This window comes from Malus domestica, chromosome 05, assembly GCF_042453785.1.
Source record: "Malus domestica chromosome 05, GDT2T_hap1".
Classification (NCBI taxonomy): Eukaryota; Viridiplantae; Streptophyta; class Magnoliopsida; order Rosales; family Rosaceae; genus Malus; species Malus domestica.
Window position 1 is genome coordinate 29,785,001 of NC_091665.1, and position 23,532 is coordinate 29,808,532.

General features: G+C 37.3%; 4 protein-coding genes across 4 annotated transcripts; 2 read left to right on the forward strand and 2 right to left on the reverse strand.

Moving 5' to 3' along the window:
• Nucleotides 1–40: 40 nt before the first annotated feature.
• On the forward strand, nt 41–4,734 carry LOC103435969 (DEAD-box ATP-dependent RNA helicase 51-like). Its single transcript, XM_070821095.1, has 12 exons — nt 41–507; nt 688–873; nt 1,318–1,503; nt 1,848–1,931; nt 2,175–2,216; nt 2,432–2,500; nt 2,657–2,956; nt 3,092–3,130; nt 3,739–3,843; nt 4,026–4,094; nt 4,179–4,304; nt 4,413–4,734. The coding sequence occupies exons 1-12, from the start codon at nt 163–165 to the stop codon at nt 4,593–4,595; spliced, it is 1,734 nt and encodes a 577-aa protein (XP_070677196.1). The 5' UTR covers nt 41–162; the 3' UTR covers nt 4,596–4,734.
• Nucleotides 4,735–13,227: 8,493 nt separating this feature from the next.
• Nucleotides 13,228–16,737, forward strand: LOC103435816 (putative vesicle-associated membrane protein 726). Its single transcript, XM_008374236.4, has 5 exons — nt 13,228–13,738; nt 14,871–15,012; nt 15,107–15,227; nt 16,040–16,102; nt 16,323–16,737. Exons 1-5 carry the CDS (start codon nt 13,549–13,551, stop codon nt 16,464–16,466), a joined length of 660 nt encoding a protein of 219 aa, XP_008372458.3. The 5' UTR covers nt 13,228–13,548; the 3' UTR covers nt 16,467–16,737.
• An 80-nt stretch (nt 16,738–16,817) lies between these two features.
• LOC103435817 (pantoate--beta-alanine ligase) lies at nt 16,818–19,182 on the reverse strand. The gene is given in 5 exon segments (XM_070821096.1): nt 16,818–17,107; nt 17,494–17,573; nt 17,575–17,768; nt 18,468–18,848; nt 18,850–19,182. Coding segments are annotated over 5 exon segments (978 nt in total). The 5' UTR covers nt 19,060–19,182; the 3' UTR covers nt 16,818–16,994.
• A 269-nt stretch (nt 19,183–19,451) lies between these two features.
• On the reverse strand, nt 19,452–22,498 carry LOC103435818 (protein SULFUR DEFICIENCY-INDUCED 1). Its single transcript, XM_017332083.3, has 3 exons — nt 22,136–22,498; nt 20,143–20,511; nt 19,452–20,044 (listed from the first exon to the last, which is right to left on the reverse strand). Exons 1-3 carry the CDS (start codon nt 22,253–22,255, stop codon nt 19,643–19,645), a joined length of 891 nt encoding a protein of 296 aa, XP_017187572.3. The 5' UTR covers nt 22,256–22,498; the 3' UTR covers nt 19,452–19,642.
• Nucleotides 22,499–23,532: the final 1,034 nt, after the last annotated feature.

The window sequence follows — 23,532 nt, forward strand, 5'->3', positions numbered from 1 at the left end:
ACCTTTTCGTTTTAAAAATCACCTCCCTAATTTAATTGAGTTGGCTTGGCCCTCACTCAATCATACTTCCCCGTGGACGGTAGTCAAAACCCTAAACCTTCGCTTGCTAGTACAATCCAGACCGGAAACCCTAAATTGCCAAATTCTATAGAACCAGTGGCCATGGAAGGCGCAATGCTTGCTCGGAGGAACAACCGGAAGAGAAAGAGAGCGAAGAAACTGTCGGAATCGACCGGTACGATTGAAGAATCAGAGCCTCAAAACCGTAAGGAGGACCAAGAAGAAGAAGACAAAGGGGAAGATGAGAAGACGAAGAGAATGAAGGTAGAGGAAACAGCGGGAAAAGAGGAAAATGAAGGTGTAGAAGCCTCGAAGGAAGAGAAGAAGACGAAGGTTAAGAGAGGTGGAGGGTCTGGGATTATGACCACAGAGTCTTTTGGATCACTGAATTTGTCTTCCCACACTTTTAAGGCCGTTCAAGATATGAAATTTCAGCACATGACTCAGGTAAAAAGTTAAATTTCGGGGTCGAATTCAATGATTTTATTAGCTCCTGATTCATTCATGGATTGACATTGCCATCTTCTAATATCAAGGCTTTTTTGGGGTAGAATTTGTGTAACTTAGTGTATATTTTTCTGGCGAAATTGGCTTAACGCAATTTACAAGTAAATTCAACTGCTGCAGATTCAAGCCAGAACAATCCCACCACTATTGATCGGAAAAGATGTACTGGGAGCTGCAAGGACAGGATCTGGGAAAACTCTTGCTTTTCTAGTACCAGCTGTGGAGTTGCTATATCACACAAAGTTTACTCCTCGTAATGGAACCGCTGTTGTTGTCATTTGCCCTACACGGGAACTTGCGATTCAGGTGAAACAAACCATGGTACATTCTTTCTTTGTTATTGGTTTGATATGTTACAGGGGTCGGTCTTATTTCACTGGCTCCAACTCAAGATCATTTTTTATGCCTGTTACATATCTAGGTTGAACATAAAGGCCTGCCTGTATTTGAGTGATAATGCAATTCTGCAGAACAGTTTTGTAAAATTGGCTTGGTAATGGAGTTCCTCTATATTAGCGGGCTGAAATATGGCTTGGTATTCATATTTGCATGATATGAAAGTTAACATGCTCAATAATTTAAGAAATTCACTTCTTAGAAAGAAGTCCGAAAACGGAAATGTTTATGTAAAATTTTATGCTTCACAAAACCAAAGAAATTGTGCTTTATTAGTCGATGTGCTGTCGCATTATGAGGTTTACGATAAATCATCTTGATTCATCCCTGCATATTTTCCTCTCAATAATTCAGACCCACGCTGTGGCAGAGCACCTCCTCAAGTATCACTCACAGACTGTCGACTTGGTTATTGGTGGTGCAAATCGGAGAAGAGAAGCAGAAAGTCTTGTAAAAGGAGTAAATCTATTGGTTGCAACCCCTGGCCGACTTCTTGACCATCTCCAGAATACCAAGGGATTTCTATATAAGAACTTGAAGGTTCCTCACATCTCTTCTATGGAAATATTGTTGTAGTCTATCAAAATTATTTGTATCTGGTTATTTTGTAAAGTGGGGCTAATTTCTACAATGGATTTCTCATTGAAAGATGATTCTACGCACTATTTTCTTAACTCTCTATTATTCTGCAGCGGTTAATAATCCCTTTACTGAAAACTTGTTAGTAGTTTCCGGCCCTTTTCTCAATTTTGGTTGTTATGATAGATATAAAATTTAGCCTCTTGGTCTGGTTGGACTAAACATGTTTTATTGAGATGTAAGTTTGTCTCCCGACATCATAGCAATTGACAATCCTTGGTTTCATTGTTCTATTGGACTTGCAGTGCCTCATCATTGATGAAGCCGACAGGATTTTGGAAGATAACTTTGAAGAAGAAATGCGACAGATTATCAAACGTCTACCCCAGGTACCCTAAATGATTCGGCATTCTAGCTTGTGTTACAAATACTCAATGCTGAACAATAGATGCATCCAGCTTGCAACATATTCTTATTTTCTTTTGTTAGATAGAGATAAGAATGTAGTGAAGTGTGTATGATTATATTCACAATTCAGCTTCAATGTGTCATTTTTGTTGTTTTGGTTGCAATTCAAAATGGATTTTACATGGTGATTCCCTTGACTTATTCAGTTGCTATTGAATGTGCAGGAAAGGCAGACAGCTTTATTTTCAGCAACCCAAACCAAGAAGGTTTGTGCATTATACTCATGTCCTTATCTTATAATAGTCAATCTTTTGCTTTCTGCATTGTGTTTATCTATTTTAGCATGAATTAATGGGCTGCACATCGTCCAGTTGTTCAGTTATTTTTCTTGCACTGAGTTTACTCGTGTGTGTGTGTGTGTGTGCTCATATGCTACATGAATTGCTTTGTTCTGATAATACTTTTCTTGTTAAACCTGTAGGTTGAAGATCTTGCTAGATTGTCACTGAAAGATCCTTTTTTGATTGATGTGGATGAAGGGAGGACTAAGGTAGGAATCTAGATGGTTTCATGTATTCTTTTAGTAATTTACTTGTGTTAATATCTCTCATGCATTTAAATCTACTTATATGTATTTAATACATTCTTTGTTTATTTTGATATAGCTCTAAATCTTTAGAGTCTAACAAAATTATGTGCACTGTAGGTCACTAATGAAGGGCTAAAACAAGGCTATGTTATTGTGCCCAGCGATAAGAGATTTATTCTCCTATATACTTTTCTGAAGACCACTCGTTCTAAGAAAGTGATGGTCTTCTTCTCTTCTTGTAACTCAGTTAAATTCCACTCTGAACTTCTTAAATACATTAATATGGAGTGCTTTGATATCCATGGAAAGCAAAAGCAACAGAAGAGGACAAAAACTTTCTTTGACTTCTGCAAAGCAGAGAAAGGAATCTTACTTTGTACTGATGTTGCTGCTCGTGGGCTGGATATTCCTGCCGTGGTATGTTTCCTTCAACTGTATATCTTGTTTGAACTTCATGTTATGCCAATAAGCTTCTGTTATGTTACATTACCAATACCGCAACAAGCAGTCGCTCAAGGTAAATTTTATTCTTCTTTTTTCGTTTGCTTGTAGGACTTGATTGTGCAGTTTGATCCTCCAGATGATCCCAAGGTGCCCAAATTTTCTCTACTAATCTATTTCAATTAATTTTTGTATCGAGTAATTTTTCTTTATCCATTATTAATTCAGGATAAGAATCCAATTTCCAATTGGAGTTAATTTCCCAATTAACCACGGTTTAATATAATCGGTAATTAGGTTCTAGGACTAGATTTTCTAATATGCCTTTCTCGTGGCTGTTTAAAGAGCTTTGCTGGTTTACAAGCATAAGTAAGCAAAGAGAGAATTCAGACTTCCACTCTTAAGATGGTGAATGGGAATACCATCCAGAGAGAGGAGTGGGAGGAACTCAAGGAGTTAAAGTGACATAATATCGAAGGGCAAAGTGTCTGAAAGATAAGAAAAGATATACGAGTGTTTCCATATTTCTTGTTCTTTATGGCTCATCTAGTCTTAAATCTTGAGGCTTGATAAGATAATTGGTTGTACCCATTATCGATATTGTGAAGATTTGTGTTTGTGCCTTGTGGACATAGGCATATAAGCAAACCACGATAGTTCAGGTTCTTTGTTTTCTTCCGTATTTTCTTGGGCTTCCTGAGTTCATTTGTTTTACCCATTTGTAAAAGATTTCACAACAATGGGATATCTTTGTGCAGGAATATATCCACCGTGTTGGTCGAACAGCTCGAGGAGAAGGTGGAAAAGGAAAGGCATTCCTTCTCCTCATTCCTGAAGAGATGCAGTTTATTCGCTATTTGATGGTATGGTTAGTCAAGAATAAGAAACGAATGGAAGCAACCAAATCTAAAAAAATGCCATGCTTTTCAGAAGGGTGTCTGTTTAAAGCAAGCTTGATTGAATATATGGCCTTAAGCTTTTATTTAGGTTGCTACGCTTCGGTGCTTGTTCTCCATTTCAATTGCTTATGTTATTATGTGTTCAGGATGAAAAGGTCCCCGTTGAAGAACATAAATACAAGGAGAGTATGCTGAAAAATGTGCAGTCGCAACTGGTAATGTTCTGTTGTTCAATCGTAATCTACTACCATACAATAACTGTTTCCAAGGAACCTTATGTGTTGCTTTGTTTGATGCAGGTGGAGATGGTTCAGCGCAACGATTATCTCCGCAAATCAGCAAAAGAGGCATATAAATCTTATCTATTAGCGTATAATTCACACTCTATGAAGGACATCTTTAACGTCCACCGACTTGATCTGCAGGTACTCAACTTTTTCTTTCTTGATTGATGTTGCAGAGGAAATTAATATTTATCTTTTCATCTGAATTAATCTGCAAAGAGACCCTAACTGGAATTGGACTGCGTGCAGGCGGTTGCAGCTTCATTTTGCTTTCTGAGTCCCCCCAAGATGAATCTGAACTTAAACAGCAACGCTTCAAAGTTCAGGAAGAAGATGAGCAAAGTAAAAGGAAGTCGAAACGGATTCAGCGTGAGCAATCCTTACGGTAGGCAAAAAGGCCGAGATGAAATTCGACAATTTGTAAGACATTAGGGAGTCTTGAGCCAAAAGAAAGAATCCACATTAACTTCTGTAAAAAGTGATCAAATGGTTCAGATATGGAAAAGTGATTTCCGCCCCCTTTTACCTTATTTTTGTTAATTGATTCTCCTCATAGTGTTGGAGCCCAAAAGCAGAGTGCAATAGATCATTCCCTTTACCTTCCAAGAAACAATCTGATGAATTATATGCATTCGATACCTTCAAATTTATTTGATACATATAAATTGCTAACCATCTCCAATTCGAATAAATTTTTCATAAGGAATATAGATATGATGATTACGACGAAATTAAACAATTCCAATTGTTTGTTCGTAAGAACACGTCCCATCATAATAAATGGATGAATGACACAACCATGAGATGAAATACACGTATTATTCTTGCAATATAATACAAAGAGTAGGCAATAAAATTCTTACTTCTTATAAAAAAATATTATAATTCTTACTTTTTAAAAAATATCGTGAATAAATAAATTCACTTGTTAATCTCGTGGATAAACATGTTCAATACTAAAGTATTACCTAGCGTTTAGCGTACATAATATTGTTGGTTTTTTTTTATTTTTAAAATTAGGAGTCCAATGCGATTTTATTAGCTCCTGACTTATGGGATGCATGTCTGATGTTTGTGTGCACTATATCAATAGGCGAGCAACGAAGGGCAAGGGGTGGAAGTGGAACAAGGCTATTGTATTGTGCCTAGTGAGAAGAAATTTATTCTCTTATATTATCTTCTGATGGTGAATCAGAACTTCTTCGACACGGCTTCACACCAATTGTTCGGTTTTTAGGACATCTTTTAACTACAACATAAAACACCTATACGTGTGCAATACTTATAAAATATGATTGTTTTGACATGTGTTTTTGCCCAATTAATTTTGTTTAAATCAATCCATGATCTGTGTATCTCATCACCACATGGTACTTTGTGTATATTTCTTCCCACATATGCACTATTGTTATTACTGCAATTTAAATTTCTCCATCAAATCGGTTGGATTTTGTTTCTAAACTGAAATTCTCTAGGGGTGGTAATCCGCGACTCTAATGGAGGCTTTATTGGGGCTGCCTCATTTAATTTCCAGGAGGTGTTCTCTCCTGCTCAAATCGAAGCGTTGGCGGTTAGAGTTGGCTTCGAAGTGGTGATTGAAAGGGGTTTACAAAATATAATTTTTAAGAGCAATTCAGTTTAGATTGTTTCCACATTAAATGATTCTTCTACTAATTTGTCGACTATTGGACCTATCATAGAAGATACCAAGCTCTTTATGGAAATGATCGCTGAAGTTTCTATTGTCCATGTTCGCTGTGATGCCAACTTTGTAGCCCATAGAATTGCTAGGTTTGCTCTACATTCAGAGAGTAATTCTACTTGGTTTGGCAATCCTCCTCTGTTTATTTGTGATCTTCTGGAGGAGGACCTCCTCTTTTCTTATACTGTTTAGCCTAGTTTATGGCCTTGGAATGAAATATATCGTTTTTTTATAAAAAAAATAAAAATAAAAATCTCTCAATTGCAAAGTGTCGTTGGAATTGGATATAAGTACGGACTTGGATTGTCTGCCCTCCCTCATCCCATCCCCTTCCCATCCCCTCATATTTCTATGGTCACGGTTAAGCCACGTCAACATATTATATCATTTTTTTATGGAAATAATTGTTGGAATTTATTAGGTTTATTTAGGAAATTAATTAAGATTTGATTTGATTTTGTAGTAGGGTATTTTTGTCATTTAAGCATTAGGGTTTCTTAGGTTTATTGCTCTATAAATAGAGCTTGTAATTTAGTTTGAGAACAAGTCATTCACAATGTAACCTCTTAGGGTTTTGTAGCCGTTCCGGCATTCTCTTTTGTTTAATAATATTCTTATTATTTTGTAGTCTTGTTTGTTCCGCACTCTGATATTCAACTTGGTATCAGAGCAGGTTTGATCCTTTGGGATTTAATCTGCCCTTGATTCGTATCAGTTTGTTTGTCCGTCTTGTTCGTTGTTTAGATTGTCGTTGGTCTAGTTTGTTTTTTTTTTTTTTTTTTTTTAAAAAAGGTGGAATCTGCCATCACTTCCACTGCGCCTACCCCATCTGGATCTGCAGAACCATCCACCCACCATGTGCTTGAACTCGCACGGTACCCGGACTCGATTCCTATGAGTTGGATCTGTCGCAACTCGTATGGAGTCCTTCTGCAATTGCATTGGAGTTGTTCTGTTGGCTGCAATCCATTTTCTTTCCCTCGACTTGGTTGCTGCATGAAGAAAGCAGAAGTAAAAAAAAAAAAGGGTTAGGTTTTTTAGGCCCATGCGGGCAAAAGAGAAAAAAAAAATTGTTGGATTGTTTTTTGTTTGTTTGTTTGGCATCGGCATCGACATTTGCACTGGCACTGGCATTGGAATCTTGCACTGGCACTAGCATGGAAATCTTGCACTGGCATTGGCATGGAAATCTGGCACTGGCATTGGAATCTTGCACTGGCACTGGCATTGAAATCTTGCACTTGCACCGATGGAATTTTGTATTGAAATTGGCATCGGAAGTTAGCATAACAAAGCTTGCATCCACATCGTCTGTTGGCAAACTCATGTCGTATACCGCCATGAGTTTGACGGGGGGTGTTGGAATTTATTAGGTTTATTTAGGAAATTAATTAAGATTTGATTTGATTTTGTAGTAGGGTATTTTTGGCATTTAAGCATTAGGGTTTCTTAGGTTTATTGCTCTATAAATAGAGCTTGTAATTTAGTTTGAGAACAAGTCATTCACAATGTAGTCTCTGCGTGTTTGTTTGACCGGATTAAGGGGTACTGGACTAGACTAGACTAATTGCTAGTATAGTCCCATGTTTGTTTTGGACAAGGATTAGGTTTAATGAGCTTAGGTAGGACTCGCTCGGATTATTCACCTCGCTAGGTGTTCTTAACGAAGGACCCCAATCTCGGCCGGATTCGTAAGCACAGAGAGAACCGCTAGAGCTTCGCTCGTCCAAGAACCCCAAGTCGCTCGTCCTACTCGTCACACATCGCTCCCTCCTTGCCCTGCTCCCTCATCGTCGTCCTCCTCACCCTTATCTCTGCGTCCTCCCTCATCTGCATCTGCTCGCCCTCATCTACTCTGAGTTGTCTGGTAAACTTCGAATCTTCGATTTATTTCATCGATTTGTTTTGCAGATCGTGATATTACTGAGCTTTATTTGATTTTGTTGTTTTGGGTTTGAGAAAATTTCAATCATAGACCTCTGCACTTGAACAAATTAGGGTTTTGATTTTTAGGTCAAATTGAGATTAGAATTTGGGGTTTTCATATTTCTGTGTGGTTTTTCGTTTTTATGTTCTTGGTTCACGAATTTGATGCTTCTTGGTTGGCTGGTGTTCTTTTTGTGAGTTCGATTATCGACTTGTGTGGTTCTGATTTTGTTTCTTGAGTAAATACTTACCAATCTGTAATTTGTATTCTGCAAAATGGGGAAAAATGGTATTTTTGGGCATCAGGGTTTTGGTTGAAAGCAAAGCTCTCCCTCACAGCAATGATGCGTTTTCTTCTTGTTTATTTATCTGATTCCTTGCTCAGTGCTAAATTCTAACGTCTCTTCTTTCTTCCATTTCAAACTCTCTCTCTCTCTCTCTCTCTCTCTCTCTCTCCTGGTTTCTAGTTTCTGCAAATTTCCCTCTGATTTCTCTCAAGTTTGACATTTTTCCTCTGTTGCATTCCCAAAGACTTTCTCTCTCTCGCTGAAATTAAAGACTCTTTTCTTTACTTTCAAAACCCAAATGATTCTGCTGCTCCACGCTTTCAGATCTTCAATCATTTCCTCCACACCTGATTGTTCTTGTTTTTCAGCACAAAATTTAGTCCAAAAATGGAAAGAAAGAGAGCTGGCATTTTTGTAAATGTGGGTTCTTGGGTGAAGAGAATGTGGTTCAAATTGACTGAAGATCCTTCTGCGTATTTGAATCTTGGTTGCTGAGTTCGGAAGAAGCGTGGGATTTGAGTGATTTGTTGTGTCTACAGAAGGGAAAGAAGAAAGAGAGTGAACTTTCGAGTGTGGAAAAATGGGGTTCTGCAGATGAAGGATTTGAGGTGAGATTTTGATTGAAAAGATTATAGATTTGTGCTTTCTATTGATTTTAGAGGGTATCCATTTGCTTCTTTCATAGTATAATTAATGGTATAATCCGATTTGTGGTGTTGATTTGAAAAATGATGTACATTTTAAATTTAAATTGTTTGGTTGCTGAGAAATGGTAGGAAATGAAGAAAAACTAGATTATAAATTTAAACTGTATATTCCAGTTTTTGGGTCTTTTACAATGGATGTTAAATAAATGAATAACCTTATACTTCTTGGTTTGAGTTTTGTTTTGTTTTTTATGATTTGTTTGCACGCGTCAATATAGCTCGATTGAATATCAGTAGTGTCCAAGAGTGAGATGCAATCCTGTGATTTTAGTCTGAGTATAAGCGTTCGAGCAAATGCTGTTTTGTTAGAATAGAGGTATTGTCGTTTGACTGAGAATTTATAAGCTTTAAAAGCACATCAATCGCGCAAAATTAGTTCTCTAATGTCGAGGGAAGTATGTTGCGCAAACGATGTAAATTCCACCCCTGCTGCTTCTCTCAATGTGAATATCATAACTATGAGTTAATCTGGTGATAGTATGCAAATTGATTGGATATTATAACTATGAGTTAATTTGCTTCTCTCAATGTGTTCATATGTCTATCTTGTATGCCAAAACCTTGTGGGGATCTCTGTTGACAGCCCTCTTCTGGAACATTTGGTTGGAGCGTAAGGTAGAGGAGCTTTGGGATAGAGTAAGACAATGGGCAGCCCTTTGGGCTTCGGTTTCAGTGGAGTTTAGAGATTACAATCTCTCTTCTATATTTAGGGATTTGTTAGCAGCCATTAATTGATTCGGTTTAGCTTTTCCTCTGTTCATTTAGTTTTCAGTAGGGGTCCTTGCTAGTTTTCTTCTAGCTCCAGGTGGATATCTTTTCCACGGTTTTTTTTCCTCTTTTGTAAATTCTTTCCTTTTTATAAAATTCTTTCGTTTCCCTTAAAAAAAAATGTCTATCTTGTATGCAATCTCATATATTCTTAAGATCTACCTGCCTACTTGCCTGTTCTCATGAAACTCTTTTGTGGTACAGATCCAATTATTGTTGCGGACAAGAGGAGCATAAACGGAAGTGGCCAGTGCTCAGACCCCAAGGGAAAACAAGGAACAAACGACTCAAATTATGGAGATCTAACTTAGCTTTGCACTATGAAGTATTTTGGCTAATATTAACTAAGATTTTGTAAATTATGGAGATCTACTTTGGAATGCTATACTATAGTTAACTAGCATTTTGTAAAATATCATGGATGAAAGTTTAGTGAATGATGTTTTAGAGACTCAGCTGCAAAAGCCTTTATATAGAATAGAGTTGAGAAATTCCATAGTTCAAGTTCCCAAACGCTACTTTGTTGCCTGAATGTGCCTTAAGGGGTGGGGAGTCTCAGCCACTTGAAATGTAATTTTGCTCATTATGTGCAGATTCATGTCCCAATTCTATTAGCAAGTATTAAAAACAAAACAATTGTCCTTTTTTTTAAGATTCATAATACACATGATAAAAATATGCTCCAATTAACTCAGATCATGAGATTTGTACAATTACTCTATTACACAATGGCAAAAGCGTTGGGCACAGGTAAATGGAGCTATTGAAATAGAACAATAATGTGGTCCTAGTCTAAGCAAACACAAATCTGGTGAACAGTATTGTTTTCATTATCCTGCTTCTTAGTCCGACACTGCACCAAACGCTTCACTAAGCTAGTCCAGCTTAGTCTAGTCTAAGCCAGTCCAGCTTAGTCCCTGCAGCTAGTCCAGTCCGAGACAGTCCGGTACAACAAACGCACCCTTAGGGTTTTGTAGCCGTTCCGGCATTCTCTTTTGTTTAATAATATTCTTATTATTTTGTAGTCTTATTTGTTCCGCACTCTGGTATTCAACTATAATAAGACAAAAAGTAATAAGAATATAAAATGTTGACGTGGTTTAACCGTGACCATAAAAATAGAAGAAGATGGAATGAGGAAGACAGATAATCCAATCCAGGTCCTATACGTACAGGCGGTTGCAACTTGCAGCTTCATTTTGCTTTTCTAGGGCCCTCAAGGTGAATTTGACCTAATTTGAACGTGGACGGACATAGGTGACGGCAATGCATCAAAGTTGTTCAGGGAAAAGGAAGATATGCATAGTAGGAATTAATTTGATTTTTCCTTAATGTTTGGTTGAGTTAAACACAGCATTTCAATCATATTCTTCTAATTGACAACAATAGTAAGCATTACTATCATAGGAACAACAAAAACCACTAAAAATAAAAGAAAATCACAACCCATGAAATTGAAAAGCTGCAGAACCTATGAAATTGAAAATAAAATCTGCAAAACCCATGAAATTGAAAAGGAAATATGTAGAACATGAGAGAAATTACCATGATACTAACCTTGCAAAGGAAGTCGTGGGTCGAGACTCGAAACAGCGAGAGGAAGTCGCGGGTCGCGAGGGTGAGAGACTGAGAGTGAGACGGCGACACTTGCAAATCGATGAGATGTGAGAGACTGACTGACTAAGAGTGAGACGGGTTGCAGGTCGCTGGGAAGGAAGAAGACGAAGACTAATTGAGTTGAGAGAGGTGCGTGGAGCGACGGAGGCTGGGAATTGGGAAGGAGAGGAGGGTCCACACAGTAGAGGCTGGGGGATCGATGTTTAGGATTAGGGTTACAATACAAACGTAGCAACGCAATTCAGACTGAAGAAAGGAAGAACAAATGATGCCGTTTCAAGTAAAAAGCATTAATTTATAATTAATTATAAAACAACGTCGTTTTGAAAACACTTCGATTCGGTTTTCTAACCCCATAAACCGAATCTTCAGTTTGGTTCGGTTTTTTTCGACCTCAGTTCAGTTTTTGGTCTGGTTTTTTTCAATTTTCGGTTTTTCGAACCCACCCGTACTAAAATCACCAAGTAAACTTTGTTTAATTCTTGTATTTACAACTCATTACCACGAAGTATTAGTGCATGTCATTACCATGAAGGTGAAGGCGTTGGATTATTGAGGCAATGAAATAGCATTCATCAAGTCTATCCAAACAAAATTTAAAGGCGGTGCTACAATTACCATCAAATGTCGGTTTTATAGAAAGATGGTAGAAATGATCGTACAAATGGATAATAACAATGGTATATTTCAAAACGAAAAAATAAAAAGGGCAGTAAACTACGTACGGAAATTTCAATCCTTGGCAATGATATATAGATAAATATAATTTTATTTCCCTATTTAAAATTGGTTGGTGGATTTGTCACGCAACAATTAGATGTCAGATTGAACAGCTGCAAAATGCAATGTTTTTGTCAAGTACGAGAGAGGCTGGACAAACTTTGTCTACTCATTTTTATCTGGGTTTGCCCAAATTCTTGAGGATCCAGGAACCAATAGACTTATCTAATATATTTTAACATTATCTACTTGAAACAAACGAAAACAAGAGCCCCAACATATCGAGCCACCCATCTAGTAATGCTAGAGCGAAAATTTACACTTCATCTTAATTTTTAGCTGTCAGATCGAACAAATTAAAAAAATTAAAAGACATGATTAATAAAAGTGTGTGAAAAATAAAAGTATGTAGATAGCACATACTTAAAAATTATTGTTTTTCTTATTATGCGAATATAAATGGACAAAATTGGGATTAACATCCAGAGATATTTTACCTATTTTTTTTAGTAGATGTTATTGAAGCTATAAACTTTGTCAAGATCCCATTTTAAACAAAGTAGTTTTAACGAAAAGATTGCGGTCATGAACATGTTCTGGTAGTTTTAACGAAAAATCATATTTTTACTCTAAAAAGTCAATCATTTTACTATTCACCTATAACACATTTTTGTCATTTTCGTTAAAACTCAAAGTTTTCAAGCCATTTTCATTAATTTTCCTTTTAAACAATGCATATAACATGTTCTGGTAGTTTTACTTGGATTATTTAGGGTTGGGAATTAAAATATGGTCATGAAATTGATTTGTGCTGATATTAATGAATAATTGGCGGCAACTTTCACTTGAGGAAATTAGTTCTTAGGTCATATGTTTCCATTGAAATACCAGCATGGTTGGTGGAACACATGTCAACTACAAAATAAAAAATTTTGAAGAGAAATTGTTATCGACACTTTAAATTTTAATTTTGCATTCCAAATTTTTTATATTTAAAGATAAGAACATACTTGTGAAGAGTATAAAATAAAAATTTCAAAATATCAATAACATGGTTTATATTAATATACAATGTAACAACTTGTTATCAAATAATCGTAGCGATGTGGGTACACAAAGAATATCTCCGTTCTTCAATATTGCTCTAATCCAAAAAGAAAATAATAATTAAAGTCCAAAAAAAATTAGAAAAAGGAAAACACGTATCGGATGAGGTCCTTTGAATTGAATGAGTTTTCAAAATTCTAGTTTCTAGAGGGGGGCTCTGCGCGTCTCCTTGACTTTTGTAGTAAAAAAGCATTCAAATATTTCCGAAAAATTCAAAATCCGACTGCAGCTCAGAGACTGCGTGGCATTTTCGTTATTTCCTCTCACGTTGGAGGGTAGGTTAACAAACTCACAACGAAGACCCCCTCGCTACCGTACCTAGCTTCTCATCTAAGCAAAATTCTCTCTCTCTCTCTCTCTCTCTCTCTCATCACGATAAAACCACCGCGACTTTGGTTCTCTCTCTCTCTCTCCAATAAAAAAACCCCCAAACCCTCCGCTGCCTCTCTCTCTCCAATAAAAAAACCCCCAAACCCTCCGCTGCCTCTCTCTCATCCGCAACCGGAATCTTCACTTCCTCTCTCATAGGGTAGGCTTCGGGGATCGAATCCATGGGGCAGCAATCGTTGATCTACAGCTTCGTGGCGCGCGGCACGGTGATCCTCGCTGAGTACACGGAATTCACTGGAAACTTCACCAGCATAGCTTCCCAGTGCCTCCAGAAACTTCCGGCCACTAACAACAAGTTCACCTACAACTGCGACGGCCACACCTTCAACTACCTCGTCGATAATGGCTTCAGTAATTCCTCTCTCTCTCTCTCTCTCTCGTCAGATCTCCTCTGATAGATTTTTTTAGTTTCCGGTCCGATCCGCGTATTGATCGTGGATTTGATGTGCCGATTTTGCTCGATTTGGATTTCCTTCGTGGTTTCTATGCTATTTTTGGAAAATCGTTTATTATTAGTTCGATTGGCATAGATTTTCGTTGCTTTGAGGCCGTCGGATAAGATTCGTATGGATTCTCAAGCTCGTAATTTCTTGTGCGTTTTTCTCGGATTTTGTTAGGCTGTTTGGTAGGTGAGAAAATGTTTGTGAGTAATGATAAAAGAGTCAAGTTTGTGCGGTGAAAAGGAAAATAATTGTAAAAGTAAACTTCGTAACTCCCGCTGTTGTTAAAGTGATTCGTTTGATATGAGTGTTGAATAGGGATATGAGAGGAAAAATTAAATTCACGATCGAAGGTTTTAGTTGGGTTTTGGTTTTTCTGGATTCAGTTAGTAAATACTATTGTATCCGAATTATGTTAGTTCTAGATTTCTCGAGCCGAATGAGCATGGCTTTGTGTCTCCTTTGATTTTGTAAAGCTTATTCACTTGTGCATTCCAATGGCTTTGGAAGTGTTTTTTGTTATCGGATTTAACCAACGAAAAAACTCTCAACTTAAATAAGTTGAATGAGTAAGATATTTTAGCTTCTAGTTTTCGTAATTACTAGATTAAGCTTTAGGAAATATGGCAAGAAGTCGTTAATGTCAAATCTGATTTAATGTTTTTTTGCTATGCATGTTTCTACCAAGATTTTCAACATTACCGAAATAGAATAGGTTAAAGAAGTTGAACAGGAGTGATCTCACTTTAAGGAGCCTCTGGAAACGTAGTGCCACCATACGCCACTGCAAACAACTCTTGTTAATTGATCTGTCAAAATCGGTTCTCTTACATGAATGCATGCACTAGAACCTTGAGTTTCTGAAGTTTAAAGAAAAGAGCCGCGTAAAATTACTTTTCAGTCGAAAAACATTTCAGTTTTCATTATGCATAGTTGGATGATGGGATGTTTTTTTATTCGTGTTTGTTTCTCTTTACTCTTTTGAATTTTGATACATTTATGTCTATAAGAGTTGAACTAACTTTACCCCTTCGATGCTACAGCATATTGTGTAGTTGCAGTTGAGGCGGTTGGTCGACAAGTTCCTATTGCCTTCCTTGAGCGAATCAAGGAGGATTTTATCGGTAGATATGGTGGGGGGAAAGCTGCAACAGCAGTTGCAAATAGCCTAAACAAGGAATTCGGGTACTGTTGTTTTATCTTTTCCATTTATTGAATTGAATGTGGTTGACCTTTCCTATGACGTCTTCTAATCCTGCAAATTTTGGTGCCAATATAGGTCCAAACTGAAGGAGCACATGCAATACTGTGTGGATCATCCCGAGGAGATTAGCAAGCTTTCAAAAGTGAAAGCACAAGTCTCAGAAGTCAAAGGCGTTATGATGGAAAATATTGAAAAGGTAAGGCCTTGTGATTTGTTTAGATCTAGAAAACCAATCGTTTTTGTTTAGTTTGGTATCTAATTCTTGTGGTCAGGTTTTTTGCTGGGACTAATAATTTTCAAACTTGGCAATTTCTTACACGACCTATTAACCTGATCCGAAATGACATGAAATAACGGGTTTTTGGTCAACACGTTAACTAATTGGGTCATTATGGGGTCACACGTTAAGAGATTGTTAAGAACGGGTTCTTAATACGTTTACCCGTGGGTAACCCATCTCAACCCGATAAAAAAAGTTAGTTTGATGATTTTATACTACTAAAAACCCTTTCTACAATAGCCATAGTATTTTTCTTAGATAGTGAGAATAAAAATTTCCAAACCAGTTTAAAAATACATAAACTATAAATTTAAATTTAACCGTTGATTGTCATTACGAGCGTTTATATATGTATGTATGTATGGATGTATTACATTTTTCATACTTCTACATTAATTAAAAAACCTTACTACAACAATTGCCACAGGATTTGATTTCACATAAGTGAGATTACATCCTTACCATTGGATTATTTGATTTGACTTGCGTTTTTCATTTGATCATGTATTGATTTAAAATATATTTTCTTTAACGGGATGGGTCATATTAATTGGTTGATTTTGGGTTGGGTAATATTACCCATTTTAACTACACAACCGTTAAGATATTGGGTATGTCACGAACACGGGAACCATGACACGAATGCCAGATCTAATTTATTGGAATAATTATTTCGAGATTGGGATCAATGTGGTGCGAGATTATTTGATTGATTATGTTCATTGCAGGTTCTTGATCGTGGGGAGAAAATTGAACTTCTGGTTGATAAAACAGAGAACCTCCGCTCACAGGTCAGCGATTGATGCCATTTTGTTTTACCCTGCAATAGCCAATTCAATTACATGTATTGAAATTGAACCGTATTTTGTTGGCTTTTCATTAGTATCAGTAAACCCTTAATCACTGTAGGCTGGGTGTAATTATATCTCTCTTTTGGCGGCTTGAGTGTTCGGATTTTGTGTAGTTAATTTTCTGATGTATGCTGTGTTACTGATTGGTTTGGCGATGCAGGCACAAGATTTTAGGCAGCAGGGAACCCAGATGAGGAGGAAGATGTGGTTCCAGAACATGAAGATCAAGCTGATAGTTTTGGGAATCTTAATCGCTTTGATTCTCATCATCGTTCTATCCGTTTGCAATGGCTTCAAATGCTGATGTGTCCGTAAACTCTTATCGGGCACAGGATGGAGTTTGTTCGTCGCGCTTGTTTCTGGTCTACGTATATTTATTCTTGGTTGCACATCCTACTTTCTGCTATAATTTGTATTGCAAGACCGTTTGTATAGCTTGTATTCGTAAATTTTTTCCCATAATAGGCTCTGTCGGATGTGCGAATCGTTCTTGATTCCTTTTGCTCCATGGAACTTATGTTGTAGCACTTGTGACTGATTCTAGATTTGGTATGCAACGGTTGAAAAGTGTCGAATGTGCATCTTATCACCCTTCTCAAGAACCGTAAAACCGCCCAAATAACGCGAAGCTAAAAAATTCACCGGAAATGAAACGTGAGGGAAATGTGCTTCTTTTCGCTTTCATTTGAGAATCGAAAACATGAGGGAAAACGTCCCTTAAGAATAATGTATGAAAATGGCTTTTGTCAAACGGAAAAACAAGTCCAACCTCTTCGACATTCTTCTATGTATGTTGTATGAACTATGAAGTACGAAGTAGGAAGACAATGATTCATTTATTGATCTCCATGTTGTCTATCGGTCTGACTAACCCGAACCAGGCAGCAACACACAACACAACCGAACGTCTGATCTCTTCTACTGACTTCAAGCTTCCAACAAAACCTTTTCCCACTAAGTGAGGTCGGCTATATGAATCATAGAACGCCATAGCGTTCGGTTCTGTGTTATGTCCTCTGTTAGATCCAAGTACTAGTCTTTTCTTAGATTCTCTTCCAAAGTTTTCCTAGGTCTTCCTTGGTCGAGAATCTGCCGGAAAAATTCACAAACAATTAGAACATAATCTTCGTCAAGTTTTCTGACATATTAGCTTACGAGGTACTTGTCCCTCGTCTCCCAGAAAGGTGGAAGAAATTAATCGAAGAAAAATGAAGTTGGTAAGTGCCGAAAATTAGGGTTTTAAAAATTCAAAGCTATCTTGAACGAGTATCAAGGACTTTGTTGTTCCATCTTTAAAGCCAACGCGGTAAAACAAGCTAGTTCTGCGATGCTCACCTCAGCATAGTCGACTCTTCCACCGGCTTCACTAATCGCTTCGACGACCAAGTCTCTCAACTCTTTACAATTAATGTCCCTTTTCTGCAGAAGATCTAGCTTTTGACAGTGACTTGCTTATACAAATAGCGAGATAGGCTTAAATGCAGTAGCAAACCTTTTCCCGTTCTTCAGGTGAGAGGTGCACATTGCGTGAACTCATCGCCAGGCCGTCATTTTCCCGCACTATTTCAGAACCTATCACTCTAACGGAAAAATCAAGATCTCGAACCTGTACAAATTCAAAAGAGACCGGTAATCCATAAGCAGCTTCCTACAAATGTAGCTAACATCATATCATCAAAACACATCATGTCTAAAACTACTGCAGCAATTAGGTTTGAAATGGCCAAATGAAATAAAGCAAACAAAGTTTTTGAAACGGTTTTAACCCAAACCCGAAATTTATGCTTTGCAACAATTTTCAATTCAATGAACACAACATTGGCAATCTATTTTTCTTTCCTCACAAAATGAGCACATCAAACATTCTTGCATTGACAAAGCACATTAAATCGAGACCAAAATCGGGTTCAAACAACAAATTCTCACACCCAACATTTTGTCATTCCTTGTATGAACTCCGTTAAATCTACCCTCCCATGTGCCGCACAAGTGACATTTCGCACCAAGAAATTAACGTAAGTTGACACGTCCTCGAATTCCAACAGTAAACGGAATGCAAACAAACAAAGACAAAAATTCGATGCAATTGAAAATGTAGGGACAAGACAAGAGGTCTAAATCACGTTTTGGCCATCACTTCCGACCAAATCTTTCCAAGTCTTACAATTTCATGCTCCAATTCATGAACTTCTAGAAGTTTATGGCGCGGCGAAAAATGCCACGAAAAGAGATTTCATCGTACATTTTGAAAGCAATTCGCAAAACCGATTAAAAATCAAGCTCTGAAAATCCAACAAGAACTTACCATCCGCTGAATAATCCGCCATTGCTGATAATCCTGCTTCCCAAACACCGCAACATCCGTCTCCACAATGTTAAACAGCTTGCTCACCACCGTCGCCACCCCTCTAAAAAACACAGGCCTGGTCCGCCCGCACATCCCCTTCTCCAACCTCTCCACCCTCACCGACGTCTCGTGCCCCGCCCCCTTCTCCTCCACGCAGGACACCGTTTCACCGCCGTCGCTCGCACGTGCCCCATTACTCGCTGGTGCCTTTGCGTCCGTGTTATTTCCGTAGTCGTATAGGTTGTGGGGGTTAAAAACGACGTCGACGCCGCCGGGAATTTGGGTGAGCTTCCGGATGTCGCCGTGGAAAGCGGACGGGTATGTGGAAAGGTCTTCTCGGAGGGGGAGACTGACCCTTGTTCACGTAGATCGAGACGGCGAGGACGTCGGCGTGGGTGCGAGCTTCTCGGATGAGGGACACGTGTCCGTCGTGGAGGTAGCCCATTGTTGTGGGTACTAGTCCGACAGTCTTGCCTTGGGATCTCATGGCGCGTGACCACCTCCGCATCTGGTCCTTGTCTCTGATGATCTGTGGCTCTCCGGCCTCCATTGGAAGCTGGGATGTTGGTGTTTCGAGAAGGAGAGAGCGAGAGCTTGGTGGAATTGGCGAAGGCAAATAGCAAAATTCAAGTGAGGAAGAAACTGCTTTGTGGCGGGTAGGTTGGGTCGGGCCTTCTCAAATTGTCATTTAGTCTGTTTACGAAATTTTTGTCTATTTCATCAAATTTAGTCTCAGTTTACGCAATTTTTGTCTATTTCATCAAATAAACGTTAGATTAAAGGGGAGTATGAAATTTTATTTTTGACACGACTAATTACCTCCAATTTGTTGCTAAGACAATTTCATTCTATTTTCGATAACTCTAATTTAAATTCTCGTTTGTCTCTCTTGTAATTGATGTTCAGTTGTAGCTGCAGTCATTAGAAAAATCCAATAATGGATTGTGTTTCAAACCACCAAGGAACTTTATTTCAATTTTGAACTTACCCACACACCCTCATACAAGACAACTTGATTCTGTGTTTGTTTTGTGTTTTCCCTTTTGTTGGGACTAAACACACAACCTATATTAACACACCTACATATCAATATGAACAAGTGAAACAACACAAGAAAGTGATAATTTGGACTATTAACATGCCACTTGATCTCTAAATTGAGAGATTTCTTCAAAGATTGGAAGCCTCTTGGATCTAAACGGACCCCATTCATTCATCAATTGCTCAAGCCCCTTCACAAAATCATCATCCAGGCTCAGTAGATCCAATGACTCTGGCAAACTACTCATCGACCTCAATTCCATTAACAACTCGTGGGCCCGTTTCTTCGACTTGCTCTCCTCAGATCCTGGAAGTCTACTTTGAACCACATCTTCAAGTACCAAACGGGCATCTTCGTATCGGCCCTGTTTGATTAGGCACAAACCCAAGTTACATGCTTTGTTTGAGTCAGGGTCGATCATTTGGGCCTTTTGATACACGACCTCCGCCATCATGTAGTTACCCCTTTGCATATAGGCCCAGCCCAAATTACCCTGTAAAATTTATCACATTACTAAGGTAACATGTTACCAAAATTATGAACCTAGGCAACTCAACATAACATATCAGATGGATATCTGATAAATCATACCAGTAATCTCGAAGTCTCTTGCGTAACTGAAACTTGGAACTTCTTTCCATGAGAGCGCGCGGTTTTAGTCGGCTTTCCGTTAAAGGCGGCTCCTTGGTATATCAACCTAAGCTTCCTCTTGAGCAAGTCAATTTGCTCTTCAATTTTGCCACATTTCTTATACAAGTCAATGAGGACATTGTCAAGAGAGTCTTGGGCTTGTTTGGAGCAAAGGCCTCTAAAGGACTTAACAGCTTCAATGGCCTCCTCAGTTCTATCCAATTGCTTCATCACCACAGCCATGTCTTTTAGGGCACTGTCCACCCTGTCTCCTGCATTTATTGCCTTCCAAAACAACACTATTGCTGCCTCTGGATCCTTTGCAACTAGCTGAAAAATATTACAAAAAAAGAAAAAAGGGGTTTGGTAAGACTAACAAATTGGGCTGTAATTTGGGCCCCCAAGAAAAAGGCCCATGTAAATAATCGAAACTGTCACTCTTCTCCATGTTTTTCACAGTGGTCCAGACGAAGTGGGCCAACACTAATAAAAAAACAATAAATATTTTGCATTGCATTTATATATATATATATATATGCATATTTTTTTTGAGCAATTTATTTTTATTTTTGATGAACACAAAATCTTTTTCTTTTTAGGATACCAAGTTGACATCATAATTCAGAGTCCAGATCCAACATCCACTTGGTTCTTGGCCCCCACATCTTTAACAACAATTTAAATAGATTTTTCATTTTTGTCAATTATTTTATAGGTGTTATTTTTCTTTTAAATTTTTATGGACTGCAAATAACATCTTAATAATGTTATTCATCTTGTTGCAATAAGTATTGTTCAGGTAATTAATTATGATAAATAATATAACATTTCAAGTGGTTTAAACTTCTAAATTCTACACACAACTCAACTTAATTAAACTAATTAGCTAAAGCAGCGTGTTTCCCTCTTTATATCCAAGTTCGATCAATTTGGATAAATTTAATGAAAAATATTCGCTTGTGTGTGTATATACATATAACTTCCACATTCTACGAACCCAAAGTTAATTATTTCACGAAATTAAACTATTTGGTTTAACTCAAGTATTTATTTTTCAAATCATTTGCAACCTAATTTATTAACCAAAGATGAGATCTGAACCTGTGTAACACACTGAGATCTGATTTTCCACTCAACTACATATAAATTATAATTCACCCAATTAATTATAAAAGCTAGCCATAAAAATTATTGGAAAAGAGGTCGATCGATTGCATGGTAGGCAATAATCAGCTTCGAATTTGGGAAAAGGAAGAAAGAAAGTAGGTTTGAAGTTTAAACTTCATGCTCGAGCTCTAGCGTTTCTTCACCAAAATTTTACCCCCACTTAAGTCAACCATTCATCCAGAAAAATTAATAAAATAATGTACTAGCCATTCAATTATTGGGGTTTTTGAGTTGGGAAAATTAAGGAAATATTGAAGCATCCTCCAAACAAAAATGATGGATTTGGTAAAACAATAATCTCCTTGGTAATTGGAAGAAGCTTGAGTAATGCCAAAAGGGTGCACAAAACAAAAAAAAGATAGAATGAGAGAATATCAAGGATGTATCATATATCAGAACGAGCAGAACAACCTAATTGCAGACGGCAATTTATCTTTTATCTATTTATTTATCTCATCACGTGAAGTATAAAACAAAGAAGAAAATGTATATATCTTGGAAAAATTAAGCATGCAATTCAAACTCAATCGCTACTAATCAAACTCATCGTATCATGCAAAACCAAGGTATGAGTTTTTATGACATGAATCAGCTTCTTATAACCCCCAAACGAAAAAAAAACTAACAAGATCTTAGATTTGGGCATCGCGAAGTTACCTAGACTGAAAGAGCAATATGCTCACCCAAGTTTGAATTTCTCTTCCCGTTGTTTTGATTATATCGCGTTTAATAAATAAACAAATAAATAAAAACTAGACTGGAGAACTATTGAAGTATGGGGACGAACCTGAGCATGTTTAGCTCTAACATAAGGACTATCACCAGAAGGAACCTTATGAATAACATGATAAAGATCATCTTTCTTCCCTTTGGTGCTGCAGCTGTTCATCTTCCGACTCCCCTCCATTCTTTTTCTTTTTTCCCCCTTAATTTCTCTGGATTAATTGGCTGCAATAATATTAATAAAAAAAGAAAAGAACAATAAATAATTAAAAACAAATAATAATGGAGGAGCTAGGTCTCCACTCTCTCTCCCTCAGGAAATCGAGGAGGAGAGATATTACGAGTCCAATTTATACAAGCAAACATCTGATAATATTTTCGGTTTTATAAGATGGTCATGAACTTTATGCCATATCACGACTCGATTCATCCTTTGTTGGTTTATGTTCACACAAACAGCAGATCAACAACCTTGCTACGTGTCGGGTGGGACACGTGTCGCGCTGAAATTCAACCATTCTGGGAACAGTCTCGATGGTTGTATTATTGCATTAGATAGATTTTTCAGTGTGACCGTCACACAAGGTGGTACACCACGTGTCTCTATATAAATAGTGTGTTATATGTGTTAAAAGGTTAATAACTTAAAAATCAAAATTTTTTACTACTTGTATAAAAACACGTAGTATACTATCTGTGTTCTCGTGACAACTAAAAATTTCTCGTATTATTGGAATACAATCATGACCTTTTCCTTTTTCGTACATGACAATGCTAGACAAACTCAATTGTGTAAATTAAATGATATAGAAGTTGATAATTTAATTATTACTTAAACGTTGATAAACGTGCTCATTTTCATTTAGTGACACAACGTTTAGTTTATAAATTTAGTTTCATGTCATTACTCTTATATATAATTAACAATACAATACACTACATTTTATTTTTATTTTATTTATTTATATAAAAGGTTTTTACTGTAAATATAATGTATTTTACTATAAATTGATACGTCATTTGACCCCACAACAGGGCCCTAGGGTTTGTTGTCAATGCCACTAGTCAAAATACAGCACTGTAATGTAAACTATTTTTCATATCATTAGTAAAGTTAGTTGTAACTTATCGCATATGACAGATCGGTGGTCATGCCCTTTTAGCTACTTAATCATAGCCAGGTAGGGTGAGGTTTTCACACTACCTAATAAACATATAATTCTTCCCTATCCTATATATCTCAATTTTCGGATGAACTTGGACATGATTATGTTGAGACTCTTCTAGCACAAAACGTCGCGTGTGATAGCACAAAACGTCGCGTGTGATCGATGAAAGTTATGAAAATGTAACAAATATGTATATATTAGGAAAATTCTTATATATATAGACGACAACACATCTTCTCTGTTTGTGTGTCTTATCCGATATCGTTTAATGCTTTCTTGTTAGAAAGTTAGA